The following is a 12851-nucleotide window of genomic DNA, read 5'->3' as shown; positions in this document are numbered from 1 at the left end:
CAAAGCTAATAGAAGAAAAGCAGAGGGGAGAAGCCTGGAGAAAAAGAGGTTGAATTAAGGTACTAAAGGAGAGAGATGGAATAAAGTTAAAAAAAAAAAAAGCTGGGTAAGGTGGAAGGAAAGGAAGAGCCTGGTAGAAGCGAGAAAAACGAAGGAAAGAAGGTGGGACGCAGGAGATCAAGGCCAGACGTGAAGAGAAGGTCACACTATAATCACAGGCGAAAACATGGGATGAAAACGAGAGATGGGGAAAACCGAGAAAGGACCTGATGAAATATGACAGGAAGCCAGACGAAAGGAGGGAACTGGAGAGAAGGTAAAAAAAAACAATGTGGACGGGAGAACATTGGAAAGATATTAAAAATAAAAAAAAGGGATGTGGACGAAAAGAGGAACGTGGAAGAAAGTAGTGGAGGGACGGGGTGGGGGGAGATTGTAGGAATGGAGATCAGGAGATGTACATGATGCCAGGGTGGGATGGCGGGTTACGTGGCGTCATTATCCCCCCTTTTGCCCCCCTCCTCATGACCTTCTTGATATCCCTCCCTCCCCCTCCCCCTCCGTTTTACCGCGTGTCATCACCCTCCCCCCCCTCTGCATCCCTTTCCTTTCCCTTTTCTTTTTCTTTTTCTTTATTTTGTGGCTTTCTTTTCTCCACGTTTGGACCGCTAGTATGCTTTCAAAATATCGTTCGGAAAATTGACTGAATTAATTGATTGTTTCCTATTTCTCCTTGTCTCTTAAATGATGTGTGACTGATTGCTGGGTCCATATCTCTGGCGTTATTATTGATATTTCTCTAAAAATTCGTATTTTGTCTCTCCTTGGTGTCTGGATGTTACCTTATTCAGTCCTTAGATGGGAAAGAGGATAATGATGATGATGAAACAATATGATGATTATACTGAAAACTATAGCGACGACGACGACGATAAATTGATTGTTTAATAGTTTTCTGATCGGTTGATTGATTGATATATTGCATTACAAAGACCACTGCAGCGTTACAACAGAGGTCATTGCCCCTGTACAACAAGAGTAAAAGCAGCACAAGCATAAAATATATACGGCGATGATGATGATGACGATGATAATAATGATGATAACAGTGTGTCATTAACTGCTACATGTCCTAATTGAGTGTGTGTGAAGAGGTAGAATGGACAGTTTCACAGGGACCTTCACCAAAATAAAGCCTCTGTCATCCACATGTAAATTAGTCCGTCACCAGAATGTTTTAATACAATTAACTCACTAATGTGTAACAATTGCTTTAGGCCAGCCGCTGAAAAATTAAATATTTATATATATAATTGACAGTTAACAGCTAGGCGTCACCTCACCCCACACAGCCAGTTTTATTTTTATCCCCTCACTCCGATGACGGATTTTAATCTTAAAGGCCATCTCTGTACTGGAGAGGGACGCCTTCACGTGGTGACATCCATATAATCAAGCAACTTCACTGGCTGGCTATGGAAACGACCTGAACAACATACACACACACAAAAAGATGTAATAACTAACATAAATAGCAAAGGAAAAGGTGCCGCGAAGCCTCCTGTGTCTCTCAGAATAGTAACAGAGATAGCAAAAGCCTTTACGAAACGTTTGCTCTTGGTTCCAACAACTTTAATATCCTAATTTGAGCTGTTAATATCCCACGGCTCCTATGACTGATCCTCAGTTGTGTAAAATCGCCTAAAATCGTCTCGTGTTATCCGACCTGTAATAGTAAAGTTGACGAGACAGTGACAGCAAAACACTCTCTGGCTCCTATAACTCACTCTCAGCTGAATAAAACCGTCTGGCTTTAGTTGGAAATAATACTAGAGTTGCGTAGACTATGACAGAAAAAAATAAGTAGATATCAAGGACCTCTCTATCCAGTGTTTACCTTTGGCCCCAGCAACTTTAATTCCGACCCTGAACGGTTAATCGCTTTAATGTTGCTTGTCCTTAATGTTCAAAGGCAAGAAAAACAAGCCGGAAAATACCTAGGAAATCCGTCACGTAAATAGCAAGAAATGACCCTAACGATGGCAAGGGAAAAAATGTGTTGGCTGAGATATGTGTTGTTTTTCGCTTGGCTGGAAATTTTAGGTGTGCGTAACAGTTCAGGGTTATCGTCAGCATTATCACTATCATCATTATCAACATCACTGACAGCTTCATCATCATCATCGTCATCGCTAACAACATCAACACCATCATTGTCTTGAGCAGAATCAACATCATTATCATCATTATCACAGTGCATCCCTGAACATTTTCATTTCAGTGTCCATAAACTTTCATCATCATCATCATCATCATAATCATCATCTTCACATTACTAACTCTTTCCCTTATTATAAAGTAAATTTTGGCAAGATTTAATATGATAACAAACGGGAAAGATAATTATATATGGCTTTCAAAAAATTAGATCCATCCATCAACCTCTCCTTTACATTGAATTCTTTTTAGTTCGATCTTGCTGTCTCCACACGATTCCATATAGCTAAGGAGACAATTTTCAAAAGGAAGGGGTTTGATAAAAATCCTCAAAAACTCTACAATAAGATACATTTATTCTTCTGGGCTGAATGAAATCGTCTGGTAAAAGATGGATTGATATAGAAACAGGTGTGTTAATACTGTACCAACTTTTTCCGTCTATTGTACATTCTTGACATCCTGTTTTAATTGGCGAGTAACTTAGTACTATAGTTCCTTTACTCTAACTTGGTCCAGATTTTTTTTCCCCTCTGCAGCTCATTTCACGTCATTCAGTAGCAGAATTCGACGGTACTGTGCTTTCACTTACTTTCCACAGCACTTCTTTGTGACTGGCTTCAACTTTCACTGCCAGTCTCGTGTTGCAACTCAGTACTGAAGAGGAAGATCAGGTTAGAGTAAAACTGGTATAAAATGTGGAATAATTTAATACTTACCGATCCATACACATCTGAAGGGAGGGGACACGCGAGCTTGGCAGAGTCCCCGGGTAGGACGATGGTGTGGGTGTTGTTCGTGACCCCATCCAACAATCCACCCACGCCCACACCCGCACCGCCCCCGCCCACTTCCACCTCCAGACGCCCACCACCATCGCCCGCCACACCCGCCAACAACGCTGCCACTGGAAAGGAGAAGGAGAAGGCTTAGGGTCACTGTATAACAAGAGCATGTGGAGTATTAAATCGCTAAGGAAGAGGTGCTAGGGAGATTCCATAACCGACAAAAATTAGGGCTTTAGTCTTACATTCCAGCTAACGCCATGGAACACCAATTAGCTGAGAAAAAAAAATCATAGCTTTGACTTATTCTCAGCTCAGTGATACTCCTTGGTGTTAGCTGGAATCGAAGACTAGACCCTTTTTCTCGTCAGCTAAGGAGGCTCCCTAGCACCTCTTCCTTAGCGATTTATTTTTCGATGCGGCTGGTTATTATCCTTTCACACTTTATTTATGCAGAGTATGGCGATACTGAAAGGATTTATATAGCACAGAATAGGACAGTAAGGTGTAATAAGCAAAATAAATCGCTTAGGAAAAGGTGTCAGGGGGCTTCCGTAATCGACGAGAATAAGGGCCATGAGAAGATGAGTTGTGACAGTATTAACACCCTTAGGTTCCGACTCTCACTTTCTGCTGAATAAAATCACCTGAAGTTTCCTCGACTATAGTTATTTCAGGTTAATTTGGCCTAAATTTTCGTCCTTTTGCCGCTTATTTCACGTAGCTCAGGGGCAGGACGAAACAGTGCCGCAACAATGCGTTCTTCTAACAGCACTTTTTCGTTACTAGCATCACGGACTAGTGCTAATCTACTGTTACAACTCGATATATAAGATGGAGAGGTGGCAATTACAGGCCAAGTCAGAGTAAAAGGGGTATAGAATGATGGAGCTGTGCCGACCGTGAGAGGGTTCGTCGTGGCAGTATTCCCACACCTGTGCTCGTATGGCCCACTTTCACCTGGTTAAAATTTTCTACTCTAAATTGAAATGGATGACTATGTAGAGACAGTGAGGAGATTGTGGCTAGGGAGGTAGTTAGGGAGGTAGTTATAAGAATAGTTAAGGACAGTTATAGACAGGAAGTTAATGGTTAAAAGTCAAAGGGACGTTTGGGGCATATGAGGTTACGGTAATTAATGGATAGTTACTTCAAGGTTCAAGGTAGTTAGGAGGGAGGCAGTTAAGGAGTAGTTAGGTGGGCTTTTATAGGCAGGTGGTTAGGAAATTAGTTAGGCAGGTCGTTAGGGAGGCAGGAGAGTCGTTAAAGGCAGGTAGTTAGAAAGGTGGTTAGGGAGGTAGTTAGGGGCAGGGAGGCAAGGGTAAGGTAGTTAGTGGCAGTGAGGTCGTGGGGGGAGAGTTACGACGGTCTTAGTGCTTATTAAACGAGGTTACCTGCGCCACGCCATTACTCTCTCTCTCTCTCTCTCTCTCTCTCTCTCTCTCTCTCTCATTCCTTTTCCATTTTCTTCGCTTTCATTTTCTTCCTTTTCCTTCCATATTTATTGCCATTTCCCTTTTTCCATCGTTTCTCTACCTTTTTTCAATATCTTCAACGGTTGTAATTTATCTTCCTTCCTTCCTCTCCCCTCCTTTTTTTCTTTTCTTCCTTCCTCCTTCGCTAAAACTTCCTTTCTTTCCCTTTCCCCCTTTTTGCCTTCTTTCCTCCTCCTCTGTTTCTTCTTTCCCGTCCTCACTTCCCCTCCAAAACTCCTCCCTACTCCTTCTACTCCAGTTTCACCCAGTCACCATTTCATTCTCACATTCAGACTCCCTCACACTCAGAATCGTAAAATTAACCCTTTCCATATTGGGCTGCCTTCTCTTTCCTTCCTTTTCTTTTCTTCCTCGTTTCTTTCCCCTCCCCTCCTCTTCCATCCTTTTAATTCTCTCCCTTTCTCCTCTCCTCCCCTTTCCTTCCAGTTCTCCCTTTCTCCTCTCCTCCCTTTTCCACTCAGTGTTCCCTTTCTTTCTCTCTCTCACCCTCACTTCCCATTCTCACTTCTCATCCGGGCGACCCACCATAGGCCAAAGGTGGCTTTCGTAACACCTCTTCCTTGGCGATTTGTTTTGCGTATTGCTCTGTGATGTTACCTTCCATGTTATTTATTTAGCTTTAATATTAACCACAATCGCATCAATAACATAACATACAAGAGGATACTGAGCTGTTAAATGCAGAATAAATCGCTAAGGAAAAGATATACCACATAATCCCCATCTCCACTTGGACTACAACCACAGCACTGCATATTAGAGTTCCTTTCCCTGTTTCCACTCTGTACATGAACGTCCGCACCAATCTTGCATGCAGTTGCCTCAGTAGTTGCATAGGTCGCCAACTGCCCACTCATGTCATATCGATGGGGAACATGGACACGGAAAATATAATCAACTTTTTTTTTTCTCTGTCTCTCGTCCCCCTTGTGCCTCAAAATTTTTTCAGCTTTCTCAAAGGTGGAGAAAATTTTACAGCTGCGTCTCATGTACGCTATCCCTCTCTTTTCTGAAGTAAGGTCAGGGATGCAACATTTCTTAGGCCATATATTAAATTATTCTTGCTAACTCAGAACGATTTTATGCAATGTTAGATTTATTGAACTATAAGAGGTTAGATATAAGACTTTTATGATTCTGTCACTATACGATTTTTACTCTAACTTGGCCTAAATCTCCTGTCTCTACGACTTTAATGCTAAGCTGTATTAATGGATGAACAATAGGATATGCTGCTAGTCAAGATTAAGTGCTGTAGAAAGGATCTGGAGCTGTAGCATTGCGTTTTTCTTCCCCTAGACTTCACGTAATCAGCTGCAAAACGACGAATATCTGGGCCAAGTTTATGTGAAGATAATATTGCAGTTGAGTCAAATTAATATGATGGGAGTACAGTGGCTGCTCAACTAAATTTAGTAATATCGTCCGGTAGCAACAAGCAAGCTAACATAGGCAACGCTACGGCGCGGTGTTACAACTCTCTACCCATCCAAGCACATACCCCACACCTCCCTGCACACCAAGGGCATAACGGCCCTCACCCTCCCATCTTTTCTTTTAAAGATGAGTGTAAGAACGCCTTGAGGACACATAACCGGGTCCCTTCAGATTCCTTGTGCAGGCCACATTGAAATCTTTGGATTATTTTTTTTTTTACTTTTTTCATTATTAAAAACAAAAGTACTTAAGAAATAGTATTCTACCTATCAAAAGGTACCAGTTCACTATAAGACACATTACTATGTGAAACTTCATTACTCTATCGTGAACACTTTCTGAGTTTTGGCCTGGAAACGAAATTTCTATGCCCCACCAGCCGCCCTGCCGTCCTGCCGCCCAGCTCTACGGACGGACACCTATTGATCCCAGTGATAACAACACTCTCCTCTGACATTATCAGGGGAAGAGTTAAAAGGGTGATACCAGGATGCATGAGGCTAAGGTGGAGTTAACGAAGCCTCCCGTGGCGCCCAAGGTATAAATTTTTCAAGTCAGAAGGCTCTAGAATGTTGCAGTATACACCGAACTCCAGCAATCACTAGAGATAAGTATTCACCCTGCACTAAATTACCGAAATTTTGATTATATCTCAAGAATATCGCTCGCTCCACGAGCCAGGAGCAATAATTTAGCGTTAATAGATGTTGATGTCTCTAGATCTGGTGACGAAATCTATCGAAATGGGGAACCTTGAGGGTACGGCGCAAGGACTCTAAGCACATAAAAGTGTTTAGTTTACGCAAAGTGCACTGGGTCGCGTGCAAGAAATAGCAGAGTCCGCCTAAGTTTGGGACACGAACAAGCTTCAAGGCACGTGCGAGATCGTGGAGAATAAAGATATCTGAAAAAGTGTTAAGGTTTCAGACTCCACCGTGAGCTACAGGTTCGCCGGAGTATTTCAGGAATGTGCTTCCGGCAGGTGTATTGAATTCAGGCAGGTGCAAGAATTTCAGGCAAAGCTTCAGGTAAAAATCTCATTCTACTTTTAGGTCGTACAATTAGGACACCTTTGCAAAAATAGATAAATAAATAAATAAATAAATAAAAATAAAAAGTAAAAATTCTGTTGGGTTCTGAACATCCCATCACACATTCATTGTTGATCGCTATGAATTGGATCATTATTTATGTCCGTACTTATATGTGAAGGACCTCAACACACAAGTACTCCAAACACGTAAAAAATAATATAGTAAGTACAAGAACTCACAAAACTAGGTATCGGAGGATTTAAGTACGAAAAAATAACCGTGGATAAAATAGACGTGTTGACCGTGTATCGTGATGGAGATTGCCTGAACCATTACAAATATGGAATAACCCTGCGCGATACTTTTTTTAATCGTGTTTCCGAGACCTCCAAACACGTACAAAATCCCAGACACACGCAAGAACTCCAAACACACACACACACACACACACACACACACACACACACACACACACACACACACACACTAAACACGCGCGAAAAACTCACCAGGCCAAGTACATTCTAATCTCACAAACACTGCCTTGAAAGAAAAGGGGGGTCGGCCAGTTATCAAGACATAGTATCCGGCTGGGCTGAAACTGAGCTGTTCCCGCTAATGAGGGCCGTAAATATGAAGCTTAGTATTATTAAATGTCATTATTACGGCCAAATTAGAGGGCGATTCTGCTTGGTGCCCGCTTTTAAAATACTGGCGTGTCTGGGTGGTTCATCAAGGAGGGGTAGAGGGGCAATCATTCTTGGGTTGAGGGGTCACTATACCAATTAGCAGGCTGTTTTGTGGTGTGGGTCTGGGGGTCTTAATGTAGGTGGGATTGGAGGCTTCGTAGCACCTTTTCCTATGCGATTTACTCGGCTCATTGCACCTAAATACTCTCTTGTGTGTTATTCGTGCAACGTTTTTTGTGGTGCGACTCAGGGTCGCACACACACACACACACACACACACACACACACACACACACACACACACACACACACACACACACACACACACACACTGAGTCATCCGAAACACACATTAGACAAGATAAGATTCTCGTTGTATTTCACCAGTATAAAAAAAAAAAAAAAAAGAGAGAGAGAGAAAACTGGGAAGACTGATACATTTTAATACCAAGAAACAAAAAAAAAGAAAAAAGAAAAATGCAGGGAGACAGAAAGAAAAAAAGGTAAAGAGAGAAAAAAGAAGAAAATAAATAAAAACTGGTCATCGTATTGCTGAATAACTTTGTCGCAGTGGAATACTATAAATAAAATAATCGTCTTAAATAATTATGCTAAGGTTAAATTTCCAAACAACAGACTTGCGTGGGGAACTTGGACACCTTAATGTCTGTTGAATATGCGAGACTGTATCAGTAAATCAAGCATTCGTGGAAACTTGGTTATTCATGCAAATTACTCGTCGTGTCATTTACGTTCAAGTTTAAAGGTGAGAGAGAGAGAGAGAGAGAGAGAGAGAGAGAGAGAGAGAGAGAGAGGGAGAGAGAGAGAATGTATTATAGTATAGCACGAGAATACGTATATTTATAAAACTGTTTTCCATTTTACTTTGTTACGATCACATATACTGATGTCAACGCATAAAGGCCGACACACGTGGTGGGAAAATTCTGATAAAGGGAATAAATTTTGTTTTTTTATGCATGCTTCAACTTCAGTGACAAGCCCCTCCTTTTCAGGATCTAGATTCATTGGCCTTGTGTGTGTGTGTGTGTGTGTGTGTGTGTGTGTGTGTGTGTGTGTGTGTGTGTGTGTGTGTGTGTGTGTGTGTGTGTGGATGTTCTTGTGCGTATGTGTGTGTGTCGATGTTCTAGTGCGTATGTTTACTACCCAGTGTGTGTGTGTGTGTGTGTGTGTGTGTGTGTGTGTGTGTGTGTGTGTGTGTGTGTGTGTGTGTGTGTGTGTGTGTGTGTGTGTGTGTGTGTGTGTGTGTGTGTGTGTGTGTGTGTGTGTGTGTGTGTGTGTGTGTGTGTGTGTGTGTGTGTGTGTGTGTGTGTGTGTGTGTGTGTGTGTGTGTGTGTGTGTGTGTGTGTGTGTGTGTGTGTGTGTGTGTGTGTGTGTGTGTGTGTGTGTGTGTGTGTGTGTGTGTGTGTGTGTGTGTGTGTGTGTGTGTGTGTGTGTGTGTGTGTGTGTGTGTGTGTGTGTGTGTGTGTGTGTGTGTGTGTGTGTGTGTGTGTGTGTGTGTGTGTGTGTGTGTGTGTGTGTGTGTGTGTGTGTGTGTGTGTGTGTGTGTGTGTGTGTGTGTGTGTGTGTGTGTGTGTGTGTGTGTGTGTGTGTGTGTGTGTGTGTGTGTGTGTGTGTGTGCAAGTGCGTGGGTGCGCGCTCCTCTCTAATTAAAAAGGGAATTTGAACGTGTTAAGGTGTTACGGTGGCGAGATGGTGAGCGCGCCGGGGGATCAGGCTCGGCTCTGTCCTACCGTGATATAAATCCTCAAAGTTCATTTAACAACTCATTACCCAGCCTAATGAAGTCCGAAGAAGGAAGATGTGGCTCCCCCGGCCCTGTTTTATGTGTTTACCTGCCCGCTTACTTCGTTCATTTTGTGGATTTAGTGCGGTTGGTTTAGGCGTGATTAAAGAAGGATTCGGAGCGCTTCGAATCCTTTGCCTCTGGGCATTGTTTGGCTGGGTTTGCAGCTCCTGGAATGGGCTGTAGGATCTGGGAGTTGAGATTCTTGGTTGGATGAAAGTTGGAGGTTGTGCTTTGAGGCTGGGTGTTCTAAGTGTGATTCAAAGTCGGATTTGAAGCGCTTCAGATCCCTTGCCTCGAAGCATTACTTGGCTGGGGTTTGAGCTCCTGAAATGGGCTGTGGGATTTGAGAGTTAAGCTGATTGGTTTGATGAAGACTGGAAGTTGTGCATTAAGTTTGCAGATTCGTCTAGGTATGGTTTAAGGAGGATGCGGGGCCCTTCGAATCCCCTGCCTTGAGACATTGTTTGACTAAAATGGGCTGTAGGATTGGGAGGTTGAGACGCTGGTTTGGTTAAAAGTTGGATGTTGTCCTTTGAGGCTGGAGGTATGCTGTGAACTGAATCTCACATAGCCAGTAGATCTCACGTAGGTAGTTCCTTGTTGAAAATGTTGTTCGTTTTGAAGAAAGGCAGTCTTTTATCAAAATAACTTATACGGAATGTACAGTGAAAAAAAAAAAAATTGCAGTCGATGAGATTTCTTCCTTTAATGTTCGCTTACCATTTAATCAACACAAAATATAAACTCGATTAACCGCATACTAGTGTCTCATCACAGTTAAGTTCCTTCTGTAGACGACACGTTGCCTCATTTAAAGCGACTCATGGATGAAACTTCCTGTCGACAGTATACAAGAAATTACTCTAACCACAGTACTTGTGTCTTTTAATCAGCACACGAATTTATTGAGAATAACTCGTCGCTAAATTACTCTTTCCTTTGACGAAATGTTGTCTCTGTTAAGGTAACTCAGATGCTAAACTAACTCTATTTTATAGATTCTCTTATTATTAATTGTATTCATCATGCAGCTTATGTGTCTCATGTGAATACTTGTTACTAAATAAAATTCTTTTAATGGAGCATAGCCATTTGTAAGGCAACTCACTAATACATCTCAGTATAGACAACACATTTGTACTAATTGCTCTCTGTTTACATCCCGCAGGTACTTACTTTCATATAAATAACTTGTCACTCACTATTCAGCTTCTTTCGACGAGACACTGCCTCAGTTAAGGTAACTAATATATATTGTTTAAGACGAGGCAACTAATAACTGTCAGCAGTATATTAAGTTCCCTCTTGGCTGTGTCTGAAGGAGTTAAGGAGGCTTTGTTAACCTGAGGAGGCTTTGAGAAGTTGGATGTCCTTGAACACACCAAAGTCAGACCCATATTCTGAGAGCTTAAAGGAGACTGAGGCTCTAGGAATATGAGGACTGTGTATGTAGTTTAAAAGTTGGATACGTTAAAGATGTTAGAGGATTCTTGTGTAGTAGAAGACCGTATATACGCACCTATCAGTGCTACATTTCATACTTATATTTCCTACGGTCACGCTTCATACATACACGAATATAAAACACACATACACACACACACACACACACATCACATTACATTACATCACAACACACCAACTCCTTCCCATTCACACACCTCCCTCTCCCACAACACACATTACCTCACAATACCAACCCTTCAGTTACCAATCACACAATAACCTAAAATTAACGTTCCCCCCCCCACAAAAAAAAAATCCACTTTTTAATAATCTACCTTCAATCACGAAAATGACTCAGTTAACGAAAGTCCCTAAATATCATAACCTTTTACGTTTCATTTATTTAATTACTCAGTTTTGGAAATCGACTTAGGGAGATGAAAATATTAAAGGGCTGAGTACTGTCGAGAGGGAGACTATTAGTATTCATTGACTACTCGAGGCTATTACAGATGGGACGTAATCTTGGTACAGGGCTTGAGAGAGAGAGAGAGAGACACACACACACACACACACACACACACACACACACATACACACAGAAACGAGAGGCAGACAGAGAGAAGGGGGAGGGGGAAAGAGAAAAAGAGAGCAAGGTGGAGTATGGGGTAAGGAGTGGGGTGAGGGGGTTGGAGAGTGCTCGAGTTTGTAGGTAGGTTTGATTACAAGTTATACCTGCGGGTCTTAATTAAACCCAAACCCCCAGGTAAAGTCAGATAAGGAACCTGAGTGGAGAGAATAACTTTATGGTCAGGGGCTTCCACTTGGCTTGTAGTTTGTGGAAAAGTGGATGGTGTTGAAGTTAATGGAAGACGATTTTATTCAGCTGAGTTAGGATAGGAGCCCGAGGGTGTTAATACCGTCATCGTTGCTTCGGAGACTTGACCGTAGTTTACGAATGTGGACCCTGAGCACTTCTTGGTCGTGACCCTGATTTTTTTTGTCTGGAAGATTAAGAATCGTGGAAGGCTTCATCTACCTCTTTTCCTTCTCTTTCCTGCAGAAAAAAAGGTAATTGATCGTATGCTTCTCCTCGTAACTAAGATATTTTTTTTTTTTAAGACCAAGTGATCTAAGAAGACTCTCCACTCTCCTTACCCTTCATGCGACACCAATAAACAGTTCAGTCATCTACTCTCTTACTGCCCCATCTTGAGAGTATAGGCCCGGGGCTGAACGGGGGCTGGGCTTCTTCATCCAGACATGGCGAGAATAACCAGCCGTTGTTCCTGAATGGCATTATGTAAGAAATAAGCCCCCAGCTAGCCAATGGATGTAGACATTTATGGGTCAAAATTGAAGTGCCTTTGCCCTTTAATTCACAAGCCATCCGCTTGGCAAGTCACTCGATGTAAAATCACAGTTTCAGAGGGGAATTCATCGTTAATTTCTTTGGGAATTAGGGAACGAAACCTAAGGGTGAGTCTCTCGAACACGCACTCTGTCGACAAGGGCAGGGCAGGGGAAGGGAAAGAGGCGGAGTGATAAAAGGGGCGAACATACAAGGTGATGGGATAATACAGCAGGTCCGGGAGGTAATGAAGAGTGATGAGGGAGGGTCGAGGAGAGAGGGAAGAGGGTGCTAATGGAAGGCTGATGGAAGGGAGAGGTAATGAAAGAGTGGCAGCAGCGATATTGTAAAAAGGAGAGAGATGAAATTGGCAGGAGTGAGGGAGAGGGGCAGGCAGGCCGTAAGAGGAGCGAGAATATGAAGGAAACCTGTTTGATTTATCCCCACACTCTGCGCAGAGACAAAAGTAATTCATCACATATTTCAGCGCATGTAAAAACTCATATAGTTGTTGGTAAATCTATGCCTACATCAGTGTGAATAAATTTACATGAAATTTTATAATAGCCCACTAAAAAGAAAGTAC

At 42.3% G+C, this 12851-nt stretch overlaps 1 protein-coding gene across 1 annotated transcript in view; it reads right to left on the bottom strand.

Moving 5' to 3' along the window:
* LOC145407700 (transmembrane and immunoglobulin domain-containing protein 1-like) overlaps positions 1-12851 on the bottom strand; it is a 261185-nt gene that overhangs the window by 56469 nt on the left and 191865 nt on the right. The window contains exon 2 of the mRNA XM_080278566.1: positions 2937-3124. Coding sequence (XP_080134692.1) covers positions 2937-3124 — 188 coding nt within the window. The remainder of the gene's footprint in view (positions 1-2936; positions 3125-12851) is intronic.

This window comes from Coenobita brevimanus, chromosome 74 (genome assembly GCF_032717465.1).
Source record: "Coenobita brevimanus isolate Jiangsu-jjx chromosome 74, ASM3271746v2, whole genome shotgun sequence".
Classification (NCBI taxonomy): domain Eukaryota; kingdom Metazoa; phylum Arthropoda; class Malacostraca; order Decapoda; family Coenobitidae; genus Coenobita; species Coenobita brevimanus.
The sequence above is the reverse complement of the archived record's forward strand: the minus strand, read 5'-3'. Positions and strand labels throughout refer to the sequence as shown.